The following is a 26,377-nucleotide window of genomic DNA, read 5'->3' on the forward strand; positions in this document are numbered from 1 at the left end:
CTCTCCCCACCCTTCCCCTGTGGACACACAGCCCCTCCCGAGGCCACTGCAGTTAAGGCTGGGTCACCATCACAGCCAGGGAGTGGAGAAGGGGACGAGCTGCTTTACCATGAGCAGCAGAAGTGTCCCATTTGGGGCTGGAAAGGAGCTTTTTATAGGTGTGTATGGGATAGACCACAAAATTAATTCACCTGTCCCCTAAGTAGAGCTGCTGTCCAACCATGGGCACAGTCTGATTTTCATGGAATACTTCATTCCCTCTGCTCAGAGACAAGGCCATGCACCAGCTGGCTGTCCCATCCCAGCACACACTGCCTGATGAGCCCACATCTCCCAGGAATGGCAGCAGCTTCCCTGGTCAAGGCTGCAGGGCAGGCACTGCCCCAGTCTGGGATGTGCTCACTGTTCCACACATCCCATGGGAACGCCTCACATGCCCCAGCCATGCACGGGACACACAGGCTGGAAACTCCGCTTGAAAACGGAGCCTTTGAACCGAATCCAGGTGGAAAGGGAATGGTGCTATCCTTCCCATCCCCTTGGATGGGAAAGGAGATAGCCCATGGCTGGGGACAATCAGAGCACGGCAGGATGTCACAGCCACGGTGCCACCAGCTCTAGATGAGACTGAGCAAGGGAGCAGGATGTGACATCCCGGTGTCCAGCGAGGAATTTGGGGATGGGCTCCTCAGCCAGAGCGTCTGACAAGCAGAGGCGCTGGCACAGGCACCTCCGGGGCTCAGAGCCACGCCCGGGCTCCGTGCAGCAGCCAGATAACGCTGGGGCAGCCCCGGGACGATGTCACCGCCCAGCCACATTCCTGAGGTATTTTTAGGTTACCTGCACAACCTCGAGGGCTGGAAAAAACCTTTGATTTTGTCCCCATTTGTCAGCCTGCCCCGTGACAATGGAGCACAAGGGCTCCACTCCCACATGTGACCAGAGGCCAGACTCCCCTCAGGAAGCTGAGAAGCCCCGTCTGGCTGACACTGACATGGTGACATTACAGGACACAACAGGTACGTGGCCAGAGTTGTGGCGCTTTGCACCAGAGCTTGTGCAAAACCCCTGTGCAAAGGTGGGGACAGTCACAGGGGCAGCTATTCAGAGCAGGAACTGAGCTGGGGTGCAGGCAGAGCATCCTTTGGGATGGACACTGGCTCCTTTGCATCCTTCATTTCAATTGGATTTCCCTCAAAAAAATGGACACTGCCTCCTTTGCATCCTTCATTTCAACTGGATTTCCCCCCAAAAAAATCAGTGGCTGAGGCTGCACCTCTTCAATGCTCAGCTTTGTCCTGAGACAAAGATCTGGAAGGAATCCCAGCCCTGATGCCCTGGGATTGTCAGGGGAAGGCAAAGGACACAATGCTTAGAGAAAAGCAAAGAACACACTTAAAAAAAAGCCAAATGCATCATCCATCACCTGTGCCCCTCTCCTTGCCAGCAGGTACCAGCATCACCCCTTCCTTTGATTTCTCACTCCATAGGGTAAACCATGAAAAAATAAAATCTGTTTGGAATTGATGAGAGTGGCTAGTGACAGTTTCCTGATGGGAGAGAAAACTCAAACTGTCCTTGGAATAGATCAGCCTGACAGGAGGCACAGTGGGAAAGGGAATAGTTTGACTTTGTAATTGGCAGCAGTAACTCAACTCCAGCATCAATAGACACTTTTTCTACCCAAACTGGCATCGTTCAAGTACTTCCAGGTGTCCTTGTAAACTTATCAAGAGAGCAAAATATTCCCCTCTCTGCTTTTTAAAAAAGGAAAAATTAGGAAAAAAAAAAAAGATTTCTACCATCCTCCCTCCCATTTGCTTTGGGCAGGGATAGAGTGATGTCATCTCTGCAAATGATGTAAGAGAGCAGACACCTGCTATGAAAATGGAATTTATGGAGGTGAAAAAAAACCCCTTCACGTTCCCAGCTGCCTGCTCTGGGAGAGAGGCAGAAACAAGAGACTGACCCAGGTGCTTTCCTGGCCCTCACATTTCAGGCAGGACTTTCAAGAGCAGCATCTGCACTGGGGAGCAGCCAAGCAGCTGCTCAGAGGGTTCATAGTGACATTATTCCCCAGCCTGAGCTCCCTCAGAGGAAAACTCCTGACCTCCAGCACTGAGCCAGCACCACATCTCTGAGGTGCAGGAGCAGAGAAAATCTTGGATTATTCCCTTTGGAGCAGGGTGCTGTTCCAGCAGCTCACAGAAAGCAGCAGGAGAGTGCTGCAGTACAATTCCCTGCATTTCCTGCTGTACCACACCAAATTTTTGCTCTTTTTGATACATATTCAGTGCCAATCCTCTTTCCTGCCTCTCTCACCCATCCCTCCTTATGGCCCACACCATGTACCTCCTGCCCTTCCTCCCATCCCTGTTCCTCTGCCCCACAGGACAGACTGCATCCACACTCCCAGAACCAACCCCACATCCAGCTGGTCCATGAGAAATCACCTGTGAACATTTCTCTCCTTTGTTCCATCACACTCCTTGCTGCAAAACTTAAAAATTCCCCCCAGTTAAAGGCTGGAGCACCAGCACACTGCAACCCCACTGCCCAGCATCACCCTGGCTCTTATCAAAGGCTGGACCAGGTCTGTGTGGGGAAAACACTTATTTTCTGCTGGATTTGCCCAGTACCCACAGGGCAGCTTTGATTCACTACAAGGAAAAGCTCCCCAGGAAACGTGCCCACAGCTCAGCGATGCTTTGCCACCACAGCTGCTCCTCTGGGTGGGTTTGACCTTCTTTCCCCTCCTTCCGTCACTCTCTCACATCCACCCTATCACACTGCACTTTTTCCAGGGTTCAGGGAAGTGAGAGCTGCAGGTTTTTCCTGGTAAAGGCAGATTAGAGAGCTGCCTCTCCATCCCAGGAAGGCAGAGGTCTCCACAGCCGGGCTGGTCCCGGCGCATCCGGCTCACATCCCAGCCCAAGAGCTCGCAGTGACTCAGCCCAGCCCAGCCTGCAGCTGTCTCGGGGCACACTCAGGGCTTCCAAGAACCATTTCCATTTGAGTAAGAGCAAATCAATTTTTAAGAATCCCCTTTCCTCTCAGAAGAGCGAGCCTCACATCCGTGCTCTGGGGAAAGGAGCGGCGCTCTCTCTGCAGGGTGATGTGTGGAGAGGTGTCGCAGACATCTTTTGTGAAAAATCTTTTCTTTAAGATTTTTCCTGCTGAAGCTGAGAAGTTTCAGCAACAAATGTAAACAATTATTATCTGCTGCTGTGGAATGCAACAGGTCCACCTGTGATGGGCCCCTCTTAGATGTTTATCATTAATGGCCAATCAAAACGGAGCTATCTCGGACAGAGTCTGAGAGAGCTGCCTTTTGTTATCATTCTTTTCTATTTTATTCTTAGCTTAGCCTTCTGAGGAAACCTTTCTTTTCTAATTCTTTTTAGTATAGTTGTAATGTAATATATATATATATATATATATCATAAAATAATAAATCAAGCCTTCTGAACATGGAGTCAACATTCTCGTCTCTCCTCTCATCCAAAAACCCCTGTGAACACGGTCACAGAGAGGAGCTGGAAAGAGCTGTGTGAAACATCAAACCTGTCTGAGATCAAGGGAAACACACCCTGCCCTCCTGTCCCTGGGATGCTTACACATGGTTTCCCTCACTGAGCTGAGGCTGTAAAACCCCCTGGGGAAACCCACAGTTACCAAACACAAAACCCTTTGTGGATCCAAAATTAAGGGGAAAACTCTCGCAGGTACCTGGAATGTACACAAAAACATCACACCTACAGGGGAGCTGCTGGAGGAAAAGCTGAGTGGTTTTCAAGCACCTTGGCACGGCACAGCACACACAAGGCTGATAAGAATTAGAAATTCACCCACAAAAATTTCTGCTTGGTTATTTCTGGAGGCAGCTCCTCCAACCCTTCAAGAAACCAGGCAGGGACAGGTGTAATTAATACCTGCAAAAAGCTGCTCTTGGGTAAGAAAGCAGCATCAGCAAAGCACAAGAGGCAGCTCTGCAGATATCCTGGGCTCTGAGGACACCCCCAGCCCTGGCTGGCACCAGCCATCCTCGGGCACCTGATGCCCAAAGCCAAACAATTGCAGGGATCAACCAAAAACCTGAGGGAAACGGGCTGCAGATGCTAACAGGGAGTGAACACAGGGAGCTGTACAAGCAGATCATCACAACACCCACCACATCCCTCTTTTTAGCAGCCTTAAAGCAGTGTGGAGCTGCTTCCAGACTTAAGGAAAACGGGTGCTGCCAAAGAGAGGCAGACAGAGCTTGGCACAGGGGCTGGTCAGGTCCAGGCTGGTCCTCCAGCACATACCCACCCACCAGCACCTTCATCCTTCTTTCTGTACAATTATATCTTATTTTTTTCTTTTCCTGACCACACAGGGGAGGCAGTCAGCACCAGGATTTGGCACAGGGTGGAGGATTTTAGTTCTGGGACACCAGGGAAGCTTCAGCAGTCAGCTGAGCACACGTGCACGCACACACAGGTGTCTCACACTGCCCTGCCCCGTGCCAGCAGGGATTTTCTGGGGGTTTTACAAACAGGCACGTGGGGCTGGGCCTGTCACCTACCCCCAAGCACCTTTCAGAGGTGTTTGGAAGATGACAAAGAGCAGCCAAAGCCACGAATGAGCACGAGATCATCTCAGCTTTGGCCGGGGTGCAACTTGGCAGCAGGTCAGGAGAGAAGCCAAGCGGTGCAGAGCAGCAGGGGATTGTGAACTATGCAGAGCAGCTTTCCTCAAAAGCCCTGAGCATGAGCACATCTGGCCCTAAGCACAGGAGCCACGTCACCTCGAGTGACGAGCTGCAAAGACATCGTGGTGTGTGCAGCACAGCACAGCCCTGCAGCCATGCCCCCAACGCTCAGGGCTGAGTCACAGGGGCCACCCCAAGGGCTGCACACTTTGCTGCTGCATCATCTCCCCCCTCAAGCCTCAGCTTTCCCACTCCCACACCGAGTAAAGCAAGATCTTGGTGCTACAGTGTGATGGTGTTCACAGGGGTTCTTGGATTGGGGAAGAGATGAGGATCTGACTCCGTGTTTCAGAAGGCTTGATTTATTATTTTATGATATATATTACATTAAAACTATACTAAAAGAATAGAATAAAAGGTTTCATCAGAAGGCTAGCTAAGAATAGAATAGCAAAGAACGATAACAAAAGCTTCTGTCTTGGACAAAGAGTCCAAGCCAGCTCACTGTGATTGGCCGTTAATTAGAAACAACTCTATGAGACAGAGAGACAGATCCACCTGTTGCATTCCACAGCAGCAGATAACCATTGTTTACATTTTGTTCCTGAGGCCTCTCAGCTTCTCAGGAGGAAAAAATCCTAAGGAAAGGATTTTTTATAAAAGATGCCTGTGACACTACAGCAGAAAACTCCTCCGTCCTGCAGCGTGTTTGTCCTTCACCAGCTTGGACAGGGAACACTCTCTGTTGTGCTGCAAGAGGGAACATCTGCTCCAGCTGTGCCAAACGCCCTCCAGCCAGCAGGGTCAGGCTGCTGCCATCTCCAAGCTGCTGTTAACACATCCACAGCAGCCAGCCCAGTGCTGTGCCAGCCATCCCCACGGGACCCCAGCTGGGAGGGAATTCACACACACACCCCACAAGGCAGTTTCTAACTGGCCTGCAAGCCCAGACAAGCTGACACACCCCAGATAACCCCGTCATCCTCCCCTCAGCCACCCCCAGCCCGTGCACATTACCAGCCCTGCGTGTTTATGATCTGTCACACACATGACTGTCACCTGCCAGGCCCTGCAGGACAGCTGCTTCCCCTCCTGTCCCTCTGTCCTGCACTGCTGGTCCCATCCACAGCCATCACCCGTGGATGCTGAGGGAGGATGTGGTTCTAGCAGGGCCCCATCCCAGCTGCAGGGATTTGTGCATTCCTCATGAGAAACCTCCAAGATGTTTAGAAATTAAATACAAGAATTAAAAGCTGCTTTTTACACTTCCCAAAAGGCGCTACCACAGCAGGAGAGGAGCAGCAGGGATGAACACTGGTGACAAGGATCCCAGGGAGAAAAGGGTCCAAGCCATTCTCAGAGAGCTCCATCAGCAGCTTGGCTAATGCCAGAGCCAAACCACAGCTAAGGTTAGCAGCCTCTGATGGGAAATTACTTGTATTGAGCACTCTGGAGGTTTCTTCCTTTCCAAACCCAGATTTGTCTTTGGTGGTGGTGAGGGGGGAGGAAGGGTGAACGCTCCACAAACAACTTCTGGTAAGTGTTGTCTCCTCCTCATCCTGCCTTCTCTTACAAGCTATGCTTTTAGTAGAAATTTATCTTTTTAATTTTTTTTCAAAATAATTTAAATTGAAATGATGAAATTAAGGGTTAGAGCACAGATCAACTCAGCAGTGCCCCTCCCTGGGCACAGAGCAGGCAAGAGGAGGGAGGTTATGGCAGCTCAGTGGGTGCTGGAGGGGCTCCAGCTCATCCTCACTTCACCCCACTGCAGGTCCCCAGCACAAGGCAATGATTTCCTTCCTCCCCTACCCAAATCCTGCCCTTGCCCTTCCCAAATCCTATAACCCACCACATCCCACACAAGCAGCACCTGTGCTCCAGCCTTTTGCTGGGCAGGGAAATGGCTGCAAGAGAAAGGAGCACACAGGGAGCCCTGTCCCAGCTCCAAAAATGGAGCAGACTCAGATCCAGGGCAAACTGAGGCCCACTGGGGCCACAAGGCAGCACTGTGACACCTGAGATCGCTGCAGTTGTGCCCAGTGATTCCAGAGCTCCTCAGGACAACAAACACTGGGACTGCCACAGCACCACTGCAGCATTGCCCCCACACAGATAAGAGGCTGTGAGGAAATGAAAAATCTCCCAGGTGGAAAAAACCAACAGAAACTTCCAGTTTCCATCATTTAAAAAAAATCCTCCCTGCCCTTTCCCCCACTCCAAATCCCTGACTAACACTTGACCTGTGCTACAGAGGTTTGTCAGCAAGAGGCAGCAGGCAGATCCAGCTCCACATGAACCCACAAGCCATCCTGAGTCACGCCAGCAAAACCCCAAACTTTTTGTTGATCGAGTAAAATCACCTCCCCAGCCAACACAGGTTCCTCTCCCAGCTCTTTGCCCAGCAAACAGCCAGCCCAGGCTGTGCCTTATTAACCAACACAAGGAAAAAACATCTTCTGCCCAAAAACCCACAGAGCCAGCCCCACATCTGCAGAGGTGTCATTCTGGGGCACAAAATCACCAGTACCAGAAAGCTGCTCCCAATGGGAGCCTCTACAAAGCACAGATGAGTTTCCTCCAGCAACAACAACCTCTGCAAACAAACTCCAGCTCAGCCCTGGACCACGGCTCAGAGCTGGAAAACAAAGGGATCAGCCTGCAGTGAGACTCATTATCCACTAAAAGAAAAGCAGGGAAGCATCCCTCCAGGGAGGGAAATGGATTTCTGAGCACAGCTAAATATTTATCACATCCAGCATGATATTTTCCAGGCACCCACCGTTGTGGCAGCACAGGACTAAGGCAGGAGCAAAGTGCTGTGCTTGCTCCAGGATCGTTACCATTAATTGGATTTGAGCTCCAGGATGCTTCAACTCCAATTAAATAATGGCTCCATGGGATCAGAGCTCCCACATCCCCCAGCACTCACACCAGGCTGGTGGCTGCTCTGCCTGGCCAGGACAGGACAGAGCCAAGGTCCTGCTTCAGCAGGCCACGACCCACACGTGTATTTTTGGCAGAGCTGCCTTTTTTTGGGGATGGCAGCTGGAAGAGTGTGAATGGCAGATGAGACAGTGCTGGATTCACAGACTGAGTTGCATAACAGTGGTGTGCTCCCACGGAGGGCACGGCCAGGGCACGGCAGGGACAAGGCACCACCGCTTATTTACCCACCCAGAATAGATGTGCCACGAGAACAAGCACCAGTTCATCCCCAGGCCCTGGCATTTCTCACTGCTGGCTTTTCCAAGCCTCTGTGGTAAAGCAGAGCTGCCTCCCCAGAGGCACAGCCTGGCTCCAGACAGATCCTGATCCCTCTGCCCAACAGCACCTCTATTCCCAAAGGACAATCTCTTGCTAAGGAAAAACACTTGAATTACTCAGCCATCGGTGCTGGGTGAGCCAGGACAGGACAAGCAGGTCTTCTCCCTCCAGATCCCACCCATGCACTCACCCTCCCTCCATCCCTGCAGCTGTTTTTCCCAGCAAACTCCAAAATTTTGGGAAACATCTGTTCCCCCATCAGCACATTCCTGCCTGTCCCTTCAGGAGGTGCTTCCCAGGCATCAGGGGCCACTCAGGGCACAGCCAAAGCCCCGGGGATGGGCACAGGGATTTCCACATGCAGAAAATACACCTTGAGGCCCAGGGAAAAGGCAACAGCCTGGTTTTGTATCCCCAGAGTCTCAAACCTTGCATCCTCCACTGTGTTCCTGCACGCACACAAAAGGTGAAAATTCCCTGAGGCTTCAATCCCCTCCTGCTTTAACCTCTGGGATACAACACCCTCCCTGCACAGCATCCATTCCCTGAAAAAGGAGGAACCTTTTGGAAAATCACACCCAGCCACACGCTGCAAGCTGCAGACAGAGGCTGTGTCCCTTGCAAAGCTCTGCAAGGAGGACACAGGGACAGCTCCAGAGCTTTGTTCCCAATTTCCTCCTACAGTGCCACCCAGGCCATGAGACACAGCTCAAGGGAACTCGGGTGACCTGAGGAAACAGGGAGATTTTGCATACGTGAGTAAACATCAGCCTCAACAGCACGAGATAACACAGGAGATGTTCTCCCACATACAAGATCCTGAGAGATAACTTGGATCGAGCAGACAGGAGCAATGGGAAGAGGAAGAAAGAAAGCCAAAGTCCTCCCTAAGCTCCACAAAATCCCCAGAAGGTGTTTATCTCCCAAGCTATGTTTAGTGCAGAGCAAAGCCCCGGCACAGCACCATTCCTATCACCAGTGTCACGGCCAGCCACGTGTCCCAAAAACCTCCCGAGGCAGGAGACAGCCCTGTGACTAAGCCAAAGTGACGGCAGGTGAGTTTTGGAAGGCATCTGTCACAAAAAGAGCCAACCAAGAGCCAACCAAAGAGAGACCCAGCGGCCTCTGTTTACAACCCTGAGCAACACAAACCCAAGGAGAACCAGCAAGGGAAACCTGAGACTGTTCACTGAAATTCCCTGAGGAAAACCAGGGAAATTCAGCTTAAATTCAGGCTGCCTGAAAGAGAGGGAAGCAGCTGCCACGAGCAGCAGGTGCACACAGCCAGACCTGCGAGCATCCCTGGAAAAACCCCCTGGGAGGCAGGTGCAAGGCAAGGAGAGGCAGGCTGAGAGGAGGCAGATGTGTGCCACACGCTCAGGATCCAGCCTCGTGCTGCTGCTGCCCTGATGGAAGCAAAGGAGCTCAGGTCACTCAGGGACTCAGAGCTCTCGGCACACGTGTGATACCTCCATCACAGGACATGAGCTTAACTGCATGAATGAACCAGTTTATCACAACCAACAGAAACCTGCACACACAGAGCAGCTCCAAACCTCCTCTGAGGACAGCACCGCGCTCCCAGGTGCTCCTCCAGGCATCACCTCTTGCTGCTTCCCCCAAAATCCTCCAGGTTCAGCTTGAGCATCATCTCCCATGGAGAACAAGTGGTCCCTGGGCCAGGCTCACCTCGTCCCTCCATGCACACATCTGCCGGTCCGGCACAGCAGCCCAGGAAAGGTGTGGGCTCAGGTGTCCCAGCCTTTTAAGAAGCCTGGGTGATCCCTTCCAAGGCTGGATGGCTGGAGGCATGTGCTCCTACCTGTGAGTCAGCAGCTCCACTCAGCAGCTCCGAAAATCGCTGCTGATTCACCCCCTGCTTACACAGCAAACAGGAAACTCAGGTCCACATTCCCTCCGGATAAGACACGGAGCGTTTAAAATCGGGGGGGGGGGGGGGATGGAAAAGAAAAAAAAGTCACGGGAGGTGCGTTCATCTGCTCACATGGCTCCTGACTTCGAGTTTCCACAGCATCAGGGAAAAACCCTCGGATTTTATTCCGCTGATTGGAGAGGCGGCAGCCACACTCCGGGCGCTCCCTGCTCTGCCCGGTGTGCGGATGGGGCTCCGGGGAGCACAGGGACACCGGCAGAGCCACTGTCCCCATCCATCCATCCATCCATCCATCCATCCATCCATCCATCCATCCCAGGCCGATACCTGCCGGCCGGTGCTCACCTGCCGATGGGGACACCTGAGTCACGGCCGTGCTCCTCAATAGCCCCGGTGACACACGGTCACGTTCTGCGGCCGGGACCGCGGGAAAGCAGCGAGGCAACCCCGGCACACGCCGGCATCGGCTCCCGGCCGTGCCCCAACACCGACACGCGGCGACACGCGGCGACACGCGGCGACACGGCCCACGCCCGGAACCCCAGCCCGGTCCTTCCCACCCGCCTGAGCCACGGCGAGGGCTCCCAGCCCGGGATTCCCGAGGAGTGGAAGCTCAAGGCAGGGAAAACAAAACCCGCCTGTTTTTGTCGCTGTCCCCACGCCAAACGCAGCCTCGCCCCGTCCCCCGCGGCTCCTCCGCGCATCCCCGCTCGCAGCCCCGCGCATCGCGGCTCCGGCCCCAGCGGCGCCGCCGGGCTGCGGAACCAGCGGGGCCCGCGCTGAGGAAGCGGCGGGGAGCCCACGCCCGGCGGGTTGGCACCATCCCCGGCCCCGCGGTTCCCCCCCGGCCCTCCCAGCCCGCTCGTACCTCTGGGCAGGGACATGGCGCTGTGCGAGCCCGGCGGGCCCGGCCCGAGCGGAGCCCGCGAGTCCCGCCCGCCGCGGCCCCGCCGGCAGCCGCCCCGCCGGGCCCGCCCCCGCGCCGCCATTGGCCAGCGCCGCGTGGGGGCGGGGCTAAGGCCCCCGCGCGGAAACGGCTTTGCGGTTCTTGGGCGCGGCTGTGAGGGCGAAGTGAGGCGGGCGGGCGCTGGTGCCCCTCAGGAGAGGCGGCCTCGGTGTCCCCTCGCTGGTGTGGCCCCGCCGCGGAACCCGAGGGGTTGGGGCGCGGAGTATCCCCGTCCTGTGCTGCTCCTCGACCCAGCACCCCAGCTGTCAGCTAAGGATGGCCAGCTCGCCGCATCTCCCGTGGGTCCCGCACGGGTGGCAGCGGTGTGTCCGGCTGGGAAATGGACGGGGAGTCAGAGGAGCGGCTGGAGCTGGGCCAGGGAGGGTCGGGTTGGGTATGAGGGAAAAGTTCTTCCCCCAGAGGGTATTCGGACACTGCCCAGGCTCCCCAGGGGATGGGCACAGTTCCAAGGCTGCCACAGCTCCAACAGGGTTTGGAAAACGCTCCCGGGCAGGCACAGTGTGGGTTTGGGGCTTGGAGTGGGGCTGGGTGACCCCTGTGTGTCCCTCACAGCTCAGGGCACTCCGTTACTCTGTGGTTAATTCTCCTCTGAGTCACTGAGGAATCAATTCCTCCTAAACGTGGCACATCCCGGGATAAGGATGCTCCCACAGCCACCCGAGCTGCGAAGGATGTGAGAGATGCAGTCAAAAAAGCAAAAAAAAAAAAGAAGACTCCAAGTGCCACTTTCTGGCTGGAATTCTTAGCGTGGTCCGTAAAGACGCAAAGGAGGGGTTGGAGGGGTGGCAACTGCTGACAGCACCGGTGAGATCACAGCTGCTCTGCCACAGCCAGCCCTCAGCTTTGCAGAGCATTTGGGATAAATTTGAGGGCTGGAAAAACCTCCTGAAAGCCAGGAGGTGGAAGGGAATCACTGCCAGAGGGAAGGAGCTGGAGGGTTGGGATCTGTGGCTGCACGGGTGCCTCAGGCAGAGCTGTGATCCAGCACCAAAGGCACCAGGTCCAGCTGCACACTGAAGGTGGAAGAGTTCAAATGGAAAATAAATTACAGGTTTTTAATGGGGAGAGCAATTACCTTCCCCAGAGACGTCGCAGATTCACCACCTTTCAAGTCTTTCAACACAGACGAGGAGGAGTCTTTCCAAAAAAAAGCCACGGCTCTGCAGCCCAGCCACAGGTCATCAGCTGATGCAAGAGCTGTGGGTGTCACTGCAGGGCTGGGCAGGCTGAGGGGCCCTTTCTGACATTTATCCACATCTTGGATAAAAGATCTTGCTGATCTTGGAATCAGCAGCGGGGTTTGAGCTGATCCACGCAGCTCTGGGCTGAGCCCGTGCTCAGGTGTTGGATAATATTTTTTTCCTGACCCAGACATGGGGCAACTGAGAGGTGTTTGAAAAAATTTTATTCTGTTTTCAGTCTTGATGAGTAGAGACACAAGAGATGTAAAACTCAACACCGTCCTATCAGAAACTAACTGATTTATTGGTTACAATACTTTATAAATGTTTTTCAGCCTGCTAGCTTTTGCCACACAATGCTGCTATTACTTTTACCACAAATCACTTGTATTTTTCCCCCCACTATGGTCTTCTATTCTATGGCCTTGAATTCTTTACAAATCCCTTTCCCACAGGGCAGCAGGAGCAGAAGGGATGAGTGAACAAAGGCCAAGCTACATGAGATGGTGCTCAGGTGCAGAGAAGCTGCTGGTGAACTGTTCTTTATTGTGAATTTAGGTGTTGCTGCTTTTCCTGTTGCAGCTGCCAGCACAGCCACCTCGGGCACACTCAGCTCCTGTCACTGAGAGCTCTGGGGACACAGATGTGATATGTGATGTGTGATGTGTGTGTGATATGTGATGGAGCACCTCTGCTCTGGGAGAGGCAGATGTGCTCAGCTTGGACAAGGAAAGGCTCCAGAGAGAGCTCAGAGCCCTTCCAGGGCCTGAAGGGGCTCCAGGAGAGCTGGAGAGGGACTGGGGACAAGGGATGGAGGGACAGGACACAGGGAATGGCTTTCCACTGCCAGAGGGCACGGATGGATGTGATATTGGGAAGGAATTCTCCCCTGTGAGGGTGGGGAGGACCTGGCACAGGTCCTGGAAGTGTCCAAGGCCAGGTTGGACGGACTTGGAGTAACCTGGGACAGCATCACGCAGCAGCGATGGCCTGGGGCTTCCACCCGCAGCCCAGCAGAATCGGGCACAGGCAGGGCAGGGCACAGGACACAGGCAGGGCACAGGCAGGGCCGGGCAGAGCACAGGGCACAGGCAGGGCAGGGCACAGGACACAGGCAGGGCACAGGCAGGGCCGGGCAGAGCACAGGGCACAGGCAGGGCAGGGCAGGGCACAGGCAGGGCACCAGCCCGGGACCCGCCGCAGAGCAGCCCCGGCCACCCAGAGCAGAAAACCAGTACAGGGCCAGTGCAGGGCCAGTAAAGGACCAGTAAAAACCAGTGCGGGGCCAGTACAGAAGCAGTGCAGAACCACTACCGAACCCGTGTGGGACCAGTGCAGGACTGGTACAGAACCCGAGCAAGACCAGTACAGAACCCGTGCGGAACTAGCACAGAACTAGTGCGGGACCAGTATAGATCCCGAGCAAGACCAGTGCAGAACCAGTACAGAACCCGTGCAGGACCAGTACAGAAGTAGCACAGCACCAGTGCCGGACCAGTACAGAACCAGCACGGACCCAGTACAGAACCAGCACGGACCCAGTACAGAGCCCGTACTGTTCTGGCGGCCGCTGGTGGCGGTGCCCGCCCGCGCGGGGGCGCCGGGCGCTGGCTGCGGTCCCCACGGCGGTGGCGGCGTTGCCCCTTTAAGGGCCGCGCGGCCGTACCAAAACAAAAGCGCGGCGCGGCCATTGGCTGCGGGGCGGGCACGTGCCGCACAGCTGGGGCTTCCTGCGGCCGGGGCCGCGCCGGGCCCGCCCGCGCCTCCGCTCCGGCACCGCCACCGACACCGGCACCGCGACCGGAACCGACAGCGGTACTGACACCGACACCGGGCCGCCATGGCGCACTCGGCGCCGCTCGGCCTCCTGGAGCAGGGCTGCCCCATCCAGGTGGAGCACGATCGCAAGCGGCGGCAGTTCACCGTGCGGCTCAACGGTAAGGGACGGCGCTCGGGGCTCCCCGGGACGTTACCTGCTGCCCTCCGCCCGCGGTTCCGCCTCGCTGGGACCCAGATTCCCGCTCCTTTTCAGCTCTCGCTGTGGCCCCCCCTTCGCCCCCCTCCCGTCTCTCCCCCCTTTTCCTTCCCCGTTCCTCCCCCCTTTTTTCTTGTTGTTCCTCCCCTTTTTCCGGTTCTCACCTATTTCCCCCGCTCCCTCCTCCTCCCGTGCCCTGTGTCCCGCTGCGCTTTCCCCCGTACTCTGCGCCCTGCCGCGGTGTGACCCCCCCAGTGCCCCCCAGCCCCTCCTGCCCCCCAAAACCTTCTCCCAGGGGAGATGTGGGCATCGCTCGGCTGCCCCGGCTGGGCCGGGCTGTGGAGCCCGATGGTGGCACGGGCAGGTTGGGGACACTGCCGTGGTCCCCCCCAGCAGGTGCCTCTGGGGGATGTGGGGGTGCCAGCTCTGGGGACATTCCTTCAGGCAAACCCCTCGGGAGCTCCAGCAGAGTCGGTGCCACGGTTCTGTGGGACCAGTGACACGGATCCAAGCTGCCACAGCCACCTGTGGAGCTCTGGTGACACAGTGACCCCCAAAAAGCTCTGTCACATACTGGGTGGAGTGAACAAAGGAACAAAAAGTAGGTGCCACTAACATTTCTCTGTGGTGCACTGATTCTTTCCCAGCCTTCATCTTGGTGGTTAATTACAGATATTCAACCATCCCAGCATCTCTTCCCCATCCATTTGTTATGCTGAGAACTACTCTGGGTATAGAACTGCTCTCGATACAGAAATTGCAGGGTAGCTGCTGCCTTTAAAAAAAAATAAAAATAAAATGTGTAGTTCAGAAATCCTAGGGAATGCAGGAGGCTTTGCCGCTAGAACAACAAGAATAGTCCATATTTTATTTTAGACTTTTCTTCCTCCCCCCCACCCCATTTTCATTTCAACCACTAATTACAAAGGGCAGGCTGGAGCTCGGCAGTGGTGGAGCGAGGAAGGAGGAGACGGGTGCGGAGAAAACAATTTCACCAACTGCTCATTTCAGCCTGAGATCAAACAAGATCCTGGGTGCCAGGTCCCCACTGCCACCAGCAGAGCATTGTCCCTGCCAGTGAAGTTGGTGTGTGCAGGAAATAGAGGGGACAGCCAAGGGTCAACAATTATTAGGGAGACATAATCTTTTCTTGTGGTTTTCTGGATAAAAGCTCTGGCAGCCACACCACGGGCCCAGCAGCGTTTGGTGGCTGAGCAGGGATGAGTCGTGACTGGGGAGGGTGAACTTTGAGAGGGAGAGATTCAGCTGTGGGAGTCGTGTGTGAATCAGCACAGAACCTCCTGACTCAGGAGAGGGTCCTGGAGTCACAGAATCCCAGAGTGGTTTGGGCTGGGAGGATCCCAAAGCTCATCAGGGACACCTTGTGTGTGTCCAGACGTGGACCAGGTTGCTCCAAGCCCCATCCAGTGTGGCCATGGCCTCACCCAGGTGAATCCCCATGACCAAGGTTGTGTTTTCTCTGGGAGTTCAGGGAGTCTGAGCCCTTTTTTGTGAGTTCAGGCTGAGCAGTGTCCTGCTGTGCTGACTAACATCCACGTGCAGTGGGTGACCCACCTCTCCTCCTCCTTGTTAGGCCCTTGCTGGTGGCAGCCAAGCCCTGGAAGCTGCTCAGGAGATGCCATCTCTGTGGGAGTGCGTGGCTGGGTGTTTATTTCCTGCACTGCTCTTTGTCCCTCCTGGCATGAGGAGCATCACTGGTGTGGAATGCCCCGGGAGGTTTTCCCTGCAGCAAGCAGGGAATGACAAGAAATGGGTCAGACACAGTTTTGGGCATCAAAGTGACCTCCATGTCCCTCAGAGAGCGCTCTTGTCCGGTGTCACTGAGAGATGAGCGGCAGTTTGTGGGCTCCAGGGTCAGCTTTGCTGTGATGTCCTCATTTCTGCTAAATGTCAAGTGTGGATGATGCCCTGGGAAAACATGGATGCACCAGGCACGTGGACCAAGCAGCCAGACTTTGACAGCTGGTGGTTTGTGGTGGTGTGATGCTGGGTAGAAAACTTTGCATGGTGATGAATTTCTGGAAATCCCTGGAGCAGGAGGCTGAGGCAGTGAAAGCTGTGAGCTGGTTGTGAAAATGTTCGTTTTCAGCATCATCCTGTGTTTGCCTCTGTGCCCCTGTGTGACCTTGTCAGGACTTCCCCTTGTGCACAAGGAAGATGAATTGCACTCAAGTTTTTTCAGTTTTTTGGGGCTTGCCCTGTCTTTCCTTTCTCTGCTGCTTCCTCCCCTCTCTCATTACTGCAGTAGCTGCTAAATCTCTTTAGGAACAGCTGCTGCACTTGAACACGTTCCCTTTCCCCTGCATCCCAAATGAAGGAGCATTTAGAAGCTGAAAGTAAAGCTGATTATAAGCAGACCTCACTGAGCCTCGTTATCCCTCGAGAGGAGGGCAGAGAGACGCCCAACTGGATTTGTAATGGGTTAGGATGTGACTAACAGCCTGAGCCAGCCAGAAACCTCCCTGAGCAGAGACTCTCTTGGAAAACATCAATTTGTCAAAGCTAAAAGCTTCCATGGGAATCATATAGGCTGGTTTTGTCAGGATAGTTGGGTATTTCTTTGGGTCTGAGATGAAATTTCAGCTCAAAACAAGAAACCCAAAGGGATCCCCTCCATGCCAAGGCAGTTGGCTGGTTGGTCCAGCTGCTGGCACAGATGTTTGGGGCAGGGGAAGAGCTTTTAGCAGCAGCTGCTGTCACTTCTTGATGCCCATCACACCCATCAGGCTCACCACGGGCATGGAGCAGCTCCAGTTCCTCAGGGATGCTCGGGCTTCTCACACATTCCAACTCCAACACTTCTGCTGGCTGCAGCACACCACACTTCTCAAACCTCCCACTCCTCCCCAGCTGCACCAGGGCAGGATTTTGGCTGGGAGCTCCTTCTCTGCCCACTGCTGCTCTGAGTCTCAGGAGCTCCTTGTCCAGCAGGCCAGGCTCAGGTTTATTGGGAAAACTGGAGCAGGTCATGCTTGGAGCTTTCCTGCCTGATGGGCAGATGCTCTCAGGAGGGGAGAAGGTGCTGAGTTTGCAGCAGGGACCAGGGGATCTGTCACCAGGCCCTGCACCAAAGACATCCCCACTCGTCCCGTGCCACAGGCAGCTCCAGAGAGCTCCTAAACAGGAAACTGCTCCAAACCAGCCCCCCTGCTGCCCCTCCTGCAGGGAGGCCCCTCCAGAGCCCTGTGCTGTCTCCTCTCTGGCTGTTGTGCTCTGTTGTGTTTTCTCTCCCTAGTAACGTGCCAGTAGCTCCCTGGGGAGTGAGGCCAGCCCATGGCAGGCAGAGCTCCAGCCTGGGATGCATGAGCTGCTCAGCACTTCTTGTCCTCTCAGCCCACCCCACACGCAGCTTTTGCTTTTTTTTTTCCCCACTGTTTGGCTCAGCAGCAGCAGACCTGAGCTGCCTCCTGCTCCTGGGAGATGGGGCTGGCATTTGTTCTCTCCCCCTGCCCCAGGGAATGGCTTTGAGCAGTGTCCAAAGGGGGCTGGGGCACAGGAATCGGCCTTGCAGGCAGCAGCCAGGGCCCTGCCCAGGTCCTGGGCACACCAAGGGGTGTCATGGGCTGGGGTTGGTGCAGGGGACAGGGACAAGGGACAGTCCTGCAGTGCTGCAGCCTCACCTTGCTGGGTGCTTTGTGTGTGCCAGGAGAGGGGGGCAGTGAAGGATGGGCTGGGCTGGGGGGTCTGTGTCCTGCAGATGCCTGAGGTGTCCCTTCCTCAGCTGGGCTGGGGCTGGGGCTGGGACTGAGCTCTCTGCTGCTCCCCAGGCCCCTGAGCCACCACTGCTCCTGGTGGAACAAACCCTCCATGGGCAGCAAGGTTAGAGCTGCTCCCTTGCCCAGCTCCCAGAAAAGCTTCCCCTTCCCTGTGCCCCCCGTGAGGGGACAAGCAGGGCACCAGCAGTGCTGCCATTGCTGCCATCCTGCTCCTCTCTGGCTCTGCTGATTTGCATCAGCTCCACTTCCTCAGAGTCAGTGAGTCAGACTGCAGGGCAGGCTCTGTGTGCCCAGCTGTGTCTGTGCAGGCTGATAAACTCCTGTCCCAGAGCCCAGGGGTGGCACAGGCTGGCAGGAGGTGTCTCCTGTGCCATGTTCTGGGGGGGGTTCTGCTTGTGCCCCAAGCTGGGGCTGGAAGGGTCAGTGCTGCTTCCAGCCTCCCCAGCTGTCCTGGGAGCTGCCCCCATGGCCAGGGCAGCACCCAGCACCAGGGTTGGCTCTTTCCAAGCCATGGCTGGGACCTGCAGGGCCCACACCACACCCTGAGGCACAAATGTCCTTGGTTTTGGGTGCTGTGCCACTGAGGTGTGTGGATGTGCTCGTGCACTTGGCTGAGCTGGGATGTTTTTCTGAACTGGGCCCGGTTTCCAGCAGCACTGACTGTTGTAAAATCAGGCTGGTTGTTAAATCCTCTGTGTGTGTGTTCATCTGGTGGCACTCTGCAGCTCCTGTCCTGGCTGGGGGTTTGTGCTGCTGCTGTGGTCCAGGGAATATCCAGGAAAAGCCTGTCCAGGACATGTCTGAGATCCTCCAAACACTCCAATCACCTCCTGCTTTAAAATGCATTTGTGTCTTTGATACTTCTAAACAGATAATATATTTTTAAAGTGTATTTAAAGAAAAAAGATCTTTTATTCTGTGGTTAATTTAGTTTTAACCTTCTCAAAGCTTCAGGCAGAGGCTATGGAAAGTTTTAGCCTGGGAGGAGAGTGGGGTGGAAGGGCTGGAACGAGCGAAAGCTGCTGCTATAAGATCATTTTACAGCCTTTGGTGCTGCCAACTCTGCCCTTGCCACCCCTGAGAGCTGCCACCAAATGCTCTGGGAGGGTGAGGGCACCTCATGCCCCAGCCTGGGCAGGTCTGTGCTGCAGGAAGGGCTTCACCTGCTCCCTTGGCTGTTTTGGGGTGCCTGGATGCCCATGGAGAAACACTGCAGTGCTCCCTCTTTTCTCTCTGGGGGAAACCCAAAGCTTTTTGGTGAGCCAGAGCTGAGTGGGGCAGGACTGAAGCCTAGAAATACTTGGGGGAATGGCAGGGACGGAAATTATTTATGTCCACCCAAGAACAATGTTGGCACAAGAAGGAGTGGGCAGAAAGCAGCAGGAATAAACTCAGGCTGGAAATGTGAAGGTTTCCATCCAGTGCAGGAGAATTGAGTGTCTGCATAAAAGGAGCAGCAATAAAAGCTTGAGCTGCTTCTCTGGAAACACAAAATTCCAATGGGCTCCTTCTAGTTTCTCTTGAATACAGGGGTGAGGCAAGCTGGGCTGGAGTTGTCAGCTGAAGTGCAGTGAAATGGAGTGTACTGAGCTCAGCTAAAGCAGATCCTGAATGCAGGTGAACTTTGCAGCCCTTGAGCCTTAAAAAAAACACTGGACAGAAGGAAAAGTTTCCATTATTTTAATCAAACTTGTCTCTTTGATTGTGATCTTGCATTTCTGAAACTCACTTTTAAGCACAGAAACTCTCTAGAAATGAAACATTTGCTTTTGCACTGAAGGCTCAGTTTCTGTGGATGAAACCAGAGGGCTGTTCTGACTCCTGTGATTTATACATGAGCTGAAACTTCTTTTTTCCTGTAACTGAGCTGCTGTGAGAAAGGTCAGGGTGTTGAAACAGGAAGCCTGTGTGTGTGTACATGTAAATTTGTGTGCACAGCCCCCCTTGCACACCTGTGTGTGCTTTCCTGTGTATTTGTGGGATTCATCTTTCCCAAAACGTGTCTAGACAATGCTGCAACACCAGACCAAGGAGTCTTGTCCTGTTTTATGTGTCACAACCAAAAACAAAACCCTGTGCTGGAGGAGAAAATAATTGGCTGTTACCTGGGTCAGCTTTGTTGGGTTTTGTTGGTTTTCCCCCTCTTCTTTTTACTCTCCCCCACCATCAACACATCTCCTCCCTCCCCACACCTGCTTTCCCACCCTAAGCATGTTGTGCTGGCATCACTGATTCAGAGCTGGGTCAAAAACCTGCTCCTGCTCCAGGGGCTTGGAAAGGCCCTGCTCACCTTGGGGCGACCAGTGAGGACATCCAGGTGTCACTGAAAGCAAAGCCACCACTGAAACCCAGCACCAGAGCCACTCCCATGGCACGAGGGGTGATGTAGCAGTCCCAAAACTGCCTGTCCTGCTGGGGACATCCCAACCCTCAATCCTCTGTCCCATCCCCTGCTGTGGGCTCTCTGGGGACACCCCAACCCTGAGCCCTCTGTCCCATCCACTGCTGTGGGTCCTCCAGGGACATCCCAACCCTCAATCCTCTGTCCCATCCCCTGCTGAGGACTCTGGGGACATCTCAATCCTCTGTCCCATTCTGTGCTGTGGGTTCTTCAGGGACATCCCAGCCTGCAATCCTCTGTCCCATCCCCTGCTGTGGGTTCTCTGGGGACACCCCAACTCTCACTCTCTGTCCCTTCCCCTGCTGTGGGTTCTCCAGGGACATCCCAACTCTTAGCCCTCTGTCCCATTCCCTACTGTGAGCTTTCTGGTGACATCCCAACTCTCATCTCTCTCTCCCATTCGCTGCTTTGGGCTCTCTGGGGACACCCAACCCTCAATCCTCTGTCCCATTCTGTGTTGTGGGTTCTCCAGGGACATCCCAACCCTCACCCCTCTGTCCCATTCCCTGCTGAGGGCTCACTGGGGGACACCCCAACCCTCAATCCTGGGTGACACCCCAGCCCTGTCCCCTCTGTGCCACCCCCAGGTTGCCACGACAAGGCCGTGCTGCTCTACGAGTACGTGGGGAAGCGCATCGTGGACCTGCAGCACACGGAGGTGCCCGACGCCTATCGAGGGAGAGGAATTGCCAAGCACCTGGCAAAGGTACAGCCCCAGCCCCCCAGAAGGGCACGGTGCCCATCCTGCTGCCATCCCAACTGCGGGTAAAGATCCTGGCTGAAGCAGGCCCTGTCCTGTTGGAACTGTGTGTGTGCCCTGTGGGAATCCTGCTCTGATGGGAGATGGGGTGGCTGGAGGGGCAGATGGAAATGTGGGGTCAGACATCCCTGGGTTTTGTGGCAAGGAGAGCTGGGTAAGTGTCAGCAAATCCAGGCACTCCCCCAGGTTCAGCCCATTCCCCCTCTCAGCAGAAATCCCTTGTGCAGGGGCTGATGGCTCAGCTCAGCTCAAGCTGGACCCCTCCTCAAACCTTCACTACCCTGGTGAGCCCTCTGCCTGCTTGGGCTGTGAGGGAGAGATGGGGAGCCATGAGCACAACACTGGGGTGCTGCTTTGGGGTCCAGCTGCTCCCTGGCCCTGTAAATGGGGACAAAGAGATAATGAAGGTGGCCTTCACAGGATGGGCTGTGTCACCTGCAGCACAGCATCCACGGGGCTGGATGTGCTGAGGGTTAAACTGGGCACTCTGTGGCAGGACAGCACAGGGGTACCTGAGGGACTCCTGCTGCTTCCCCCATCTGGGTGAGGGGTGCAGGACTCCCCTGAGGCTGGGGGTGTTGGTTGTGACCCCTCTGATCTGCACTGCTTGCAGGCAGCCCTGGACTTTGTGGTGGAGGAGGACCTGAAGGCCCACCTGACGTGCTGGTACATTCAGAAATACGTCAAGGAGAACCCTCTGCCGCAGTACCTGGAACATTTGCAGCCTTAAGGCAGGACTGCTCCCTCACCAGCACACCTGGCCCTGACTGTTCAAGGCGGCCTTGGCTTCTCTGCAGTCTCAGGAACCCCCTTCCCACACTGGCAATTCCCGGTTTTTAGCGTGTCCATGCGGTGTGTGAGTGTGGGCACCTCCTCCTCCTCTGTGCCCATGTGTGAGCATGGCCACAGCCCCTGGGCCAGGCTGCTCTGGGCACACAGGGTGCCCACCAGTGCTTTTCCCAAGCCAGGGGATAGAAGAGGGTGAATTTTCCACCAAACTCCATCGCAAGGCCAGGGCATGACTTGTTCTGCAGCTCATCCTCTGCCCCCTGCTTGGCAACAGTTCTGAACTTGCTGGGGGATGTTGGTTAGGGCTGCTCATGGGGTGCCAGCCCCCCTTTGCTCCTGGCAGCTGGGGAGATGCTGTGGGTTCAGCTTTCTGGGACAGAGGGAGGTGCTGGAGGAGCCCCAGCCCTGTGTCAGGCTCATCCCCTGCAGCACCTGGTGGGCACCAGGCCGTGTCCAAGGCCACCTGCAGTTCATACCAGAACATGTGGACCATGGGGGCACCTCAGGGGCTTTGCTGGCCTGGCTGTGGAGACACTGGGATGGTGACACCCTCGAGCCTGGAGACAAGAGCCATGTGAGGAGTGGACGTGGACTGCAGAGGCTGTGGCAGAGTCTGTGCAGAGGAAGAAACGTGGCTGAGTTGCAGATGCTGCTCCCTGGAGATGCCATCTCCTGCCCAGCTTGTGTACACAACCTTGAAGTGGCGTCCCAGAGGGTCATGGACTGTTATTCCTGTCTCTCTGCCCTTGGTGTGGACACAGCCTGCTCAGGAGAAGAGATCAGCCTTGGCCTGAGCACTGAGGGACATCCCAGGGCACCAGGGTGGTTTCCTGCAGCTGAAGAGGAAGGCTCCCCTCATCTCCCTCTCCTCCATCTCTGCATCCCTGTCAGTGCCCCAGATCAGCCCCACCAGGACATCCTGAGAGCAGCAGGGCGAGGCCTCCAGGACCTGCTCCTGGCCCATCTGCAGGGTTCAGTGCTGGAGGTGCCTGCATCCATTGCATCCATATGGATCCCAATGGCTCCTCCTTACAGCCTTTGGGAAGCAGCCCTGGCTCCTGGCATTACCTGGCTGCTCAGGGCCTCCTCACAGCTCCAAGCTCAGGGCTCTGGCAGCATCATGGGGACCTTGGCCAGCAGCAGGAACACCCTCATTTCGTGCTCTTACCTCGGTGGATGATGATTCTGTAGCACAACCCAGCATTGCCACCCTCAGATGTGGAGGTGGCACCACGATGGCAGGGCACTGCCAGGTCCCAGCTTGCTGCCTGTCCTGCCTTGCCTGCGTTCTCCAGCCTGAGCTACACCTCAGAGCATCTCATCCTGAACTCTCAGGATTCTGTAGTGTCCCAAGGCAGGGCTGTGGTGAGGGAGAGATGTTTTCAACACCCCCAGCCCTGAGCAGCCACTGGGGCTGCAGCCAGGCAGGACATGGAGAGCCTCTCACCTGGAAACCAAACCCAGGCCTTGCTTTGCTCAGCAGGGACTAAAGTTTACAATCTGTGCCACGGAGTGACCGAAGCCCCAGGTGGGAGGAAGCTCAGCCCTTTCCCAGAGCCCAGCACAAAATCCATGGCAGCAAAGGCAAAAACTCCTACAAACTTCTCTCCTGGTTGGGGTGGCCAGAGATGGAGACCCTGTGCCAGGATTTCAGCCTGAGCTGTCCCTGGCCACCAGCACGAGGGGAACCCTTGCTGCCTGCCCGTGCTTTTGGGCTGCCCATCACCAGCACAGCACAGCACAGCCCTCTCAGGCTTCCAGAACTCCCAACCTCCATCCCTGCCCTGCACACTGCAGCTCTGAGACCCCTGCCCGTGCCCACCACCTGTGCCAGGGGGCAGAGCCACCTCTGCCCTGTGCTGCTCAGGAAAGGGTTCAAGCTCAGCCCTGCCTCTGCTTCATTTCTGCCCTCCTGCTGCTTATTTCACCCAGGCTGTGACCTTTAGGGTGGCTTTGAGGGACCGCGACTGGGAAAGGGTAACAAACTAAAGGGGCTCAAGAAGAAATGTGGGCTGCTAAATGTTCCTTCTTTAACATGCACAACACAGTTACAGGAGCAAGGCTGGCTCTGGTGCTGCTGTGATGGCTGAACCATCCCTTCTCTTGATTCCAAGATGAAGCTGAGCTGTTTTGCCCCCTGTAAGCCAAGATCAGACACTTGTGTCTGTGCCACAGCAGGGCTGGGTGCGATGCTTGAGCTCTGTCCTGCTTTAGTGCTCATTTCCACTGTGAGCAGTCTCCAGCAGCCCCCTGATGTGTCAGCTCACTGCAGGGTGTGCTGTGCTCACTCTGTGGGCAGAGCACCACGTCCAGCCTGGCTCTGGAGCCCCTGTGCTGCTGTGGCAGGAACCTGGAGCTTCCCGGCGCTGGATCCCGCAGCGATCGCTGCCTTAACTCAGCACAGCTCCCGGTTCTGCTGCTGCTTCCTTCGAGGTGCTACAACCCCCTGGTGTCTGAGCTGGCAGGGACCTGTGCCAGTGGCTGTGCCAACCCTTTCTCTGCTGTGTCCCTGCTCTGTCCCTCCTCCTGGATGCCAGTGAATAGCAATACCCGCAGCTCACCAGCGATGAGCCCACGGTGCTCCTGTGACCCTGCATGGCTGGGTGGGACCTGCCTGGGGGTCCCTCGGTGCTGGGTAACCCTTCCCTGCCTCCCCACCAGCTGCCTTTGCCCAGCTGGTCTCTGCAGAAAGGAGCTTTGAGCCCTGTGCTGCCCCTTGGTGCTTATTAAGCCTGGAGGAGTTTGGGATTTTGGACTCTCCCCGGGCAACAGGAGCGTGGAAGTGGTTTGGTTGAATACTGAGCTCCCCAAACCCGTTTGAACTACAGACCTGTGGTGGGTGGGGGAATGCAGGTGGCTGTCAGACCTGCTTCCACAGCCCCCAACTTGAAACACCCCCTCCCTCATCCGCTCTCCAGCGTTGTCTTCCTCTGTCCCAGGTTTCCTTTCTGTTGGATTCGGTGGTTACGATGTGCCTTTCCTTCTCAGGACCTGTTACAAACGACCTTTCTGCTCTTGTTTATGTTTAACATTTATCTTGACCCCTCCCTCTGTCATACTATAAAACATGAACATAATGCATGGAATACAATACAATAAAAGTGTGGCTTAACTGAGCTGCAATGGCTGTGCTGTGCTGGGGGGTCAGTGCTCCCATTGCAAAGGATCAGTAGGTAAGGGGTGAAATTATTGTGTTTTATTTGAGGTCACAGGGCTGGCTGACCTGGTGATGACTGTGCAGATCTTAGGGTGAGCGGGATCACAACTGGTTCCTCTTCTTTGCCAGCTGATCCAGACTTGCTCACCTTCACCGTTCCTCCTTGGGATTTCAGGCCAGGCTTTGGGAGTTGTCCTGCAAATAAGCAGACACACTCAGTGTTTGTGTCCACTGCTTTAAGATGGGCATGGAAATATTTAAATATCCAGTTGTTGTGCTTGTCCAGAGCAAGGTGGGCAGGCAGGTGCTCAGAGGGACATAAGGCAGTGCCCTCCTGGAGCCAGCACTCTCCAGGGCTGGGAGCACTGGACACTCAGGATCCTGGCAGGGCATTTGTGTCCCTTCCCAGCGCTGTGAGAAGGCTGCAGAGGCTGAGTTTGGATAACTCAGATTGCCAGGAAGGTTGGTGTGGGGAGCAGTTATGATTTGATCCAGCGTGACAAGCTGCCCCTGGGCTGCAGCAGGAGCTGGGCTTGGCTGCTCCCGAGGGACAGCACGGCCCGTTGGGATCCGCGGCTGGGCTGTTGCTGGTAACACACTCTGTTTACATTCCACATTCCACACAGTCCGTGCTCCGGCCTGTCCCGGCCCTGCTGCACGTTCTGCCGGGCTGGGCACGCTTCCCAAACACCTCCTGGTTCCTGTGAATGCAGGAACACCTCCCCCGGAACAGCTGCCCCCCAAAACACAGCTGGGAGGGCAGCGCTGGGGGCGGGCCCTGCAGGAGCAGCCTCGGGATGCCTGGGGAGGTGGAGGCAGCCAGGGGTTTGTTCTCACAGTCACATTACATCACTTGGGAATAATGCTGTCAAAAAGAGGGTTTTTGTAGGAACGGGAGATGCAGAGGCAGTGCTGTCAGGCTGGAGGAGGGCTCCGAGAAAGGAGGGGGTGTGGAGCAAGGAGCTGCTGTTTGATAAGCAAAACTTAAAATTCCTGATAAAAAGGCTCCTCTCCTGGGAGGAATCCAGCCCGGAGCAAGACGGAGCCCTGCAGAGGCTCGAGCACCCTGGAGATACCATCCAGGCACAAAACCTTCTAATGGACCCACAGGAGCTGGGAAACCTCTGGCAGAACCAAACCTACACTGCAATTCTAGAGAAGCGTTTGATATTAAACATTATATTGAATTGATGACCTTGAGGTCTTTCCTAAGTGATTCTGTGATTTATTCTTCCTCAGAGATGCAGCAGGGGAGTCTCCCCATTCACTGCCCCTTTTCGAGACTGATTAAGAGGGCCAAATTCACCCCAAAACCGCCCAGCCTCTCCTTCCAAGGAAGTGCTGCGCAGGGGATCCTCCATCCCTAATCGCCTGCAGGGAAGGAGCCTCCTGGGGTTTTGGGATCAGGGGGCGATGCTGAGCGGTGCCCACCCTGGGCAGCCTCATCCCCTTACGGCGGGGCCGCGGGGCAGGCCGGGACTCGCCACCGCGCTCCTCCCACGGGCTGGAGGATCCCGGGCGGCGGGGCCGAGCCGATCCGAGCCGGGCCGGGCCGA

At 55.6% G+C, this 26,377-nt stretch overlaps 1 protein-coding gene across 1 annotated transcript; it reads left to right on the forward strand.

Moving 5' to 3' along the window:
* The first annotated feature begins 13,705 nt into the window (after positions 1-13,705).
* NATD1 (N-acetyltransferase domain containing 1) lies at positions 13,706-24,764 on the forward strand. The gene is made up of 3 exons (XM_058816064.1): positions 13,706-13,939; positions 20,703-20,821; positions 21,489-24,764. The coding sequence occupies exons 1-3, from the start codon at positions 13,843-13,845 to the stop codon at positions 21,603-21,605; spliced, it is 333 nt and encodes a 110-aa protein (XP_058672047.1). The 5' UTR covers positions 13,706-13,842; the 3' UTR covers positions 21,606-24,764.
* Positions 24,765-26,377: the final 1,613 nt, after the last annotated feature.

Source organism: Ammospiza caudacuta, chromosome 17 (genome assembly GCF_027887145.1).
Source record: "Ammospiza caudacuta isolate bAmmCau1 chromosome 17, bAmmCau1.pri, whole genome shotgun sequence".
Lineage (NCBI taxonomy): Eukaryota > Metazoa > Chordata > Aves > Passeriformes > Passerellidae > Ammospiza > Ammospiza caudacuta.

Bases quoted from the DNA above. Each gene is read 5' to 3' on its own strand.
- NATD1 (XM_058816064.1), top strand. From the start codon at position 13,843: ATGGCGCACTCGGCGCCGCTCGGCCTCCTGGAGCAGGGCTGCCCCATC. The intron at 13,940-20,702 runs GTAAGGGACGGC...TGCCACCCCCAG, and splicing joins GTTCACCGTGCGGCTCAACG to GTTGCCACGACAAGGCCGTG. The intron at 20,822-21,488 runs GTACAGCCCCAG...CACTGCTTGCAG, and splicing joins TTGCCAAGCACCTGGCAAAG to GCAGCCCTGGACTTTGTGGT.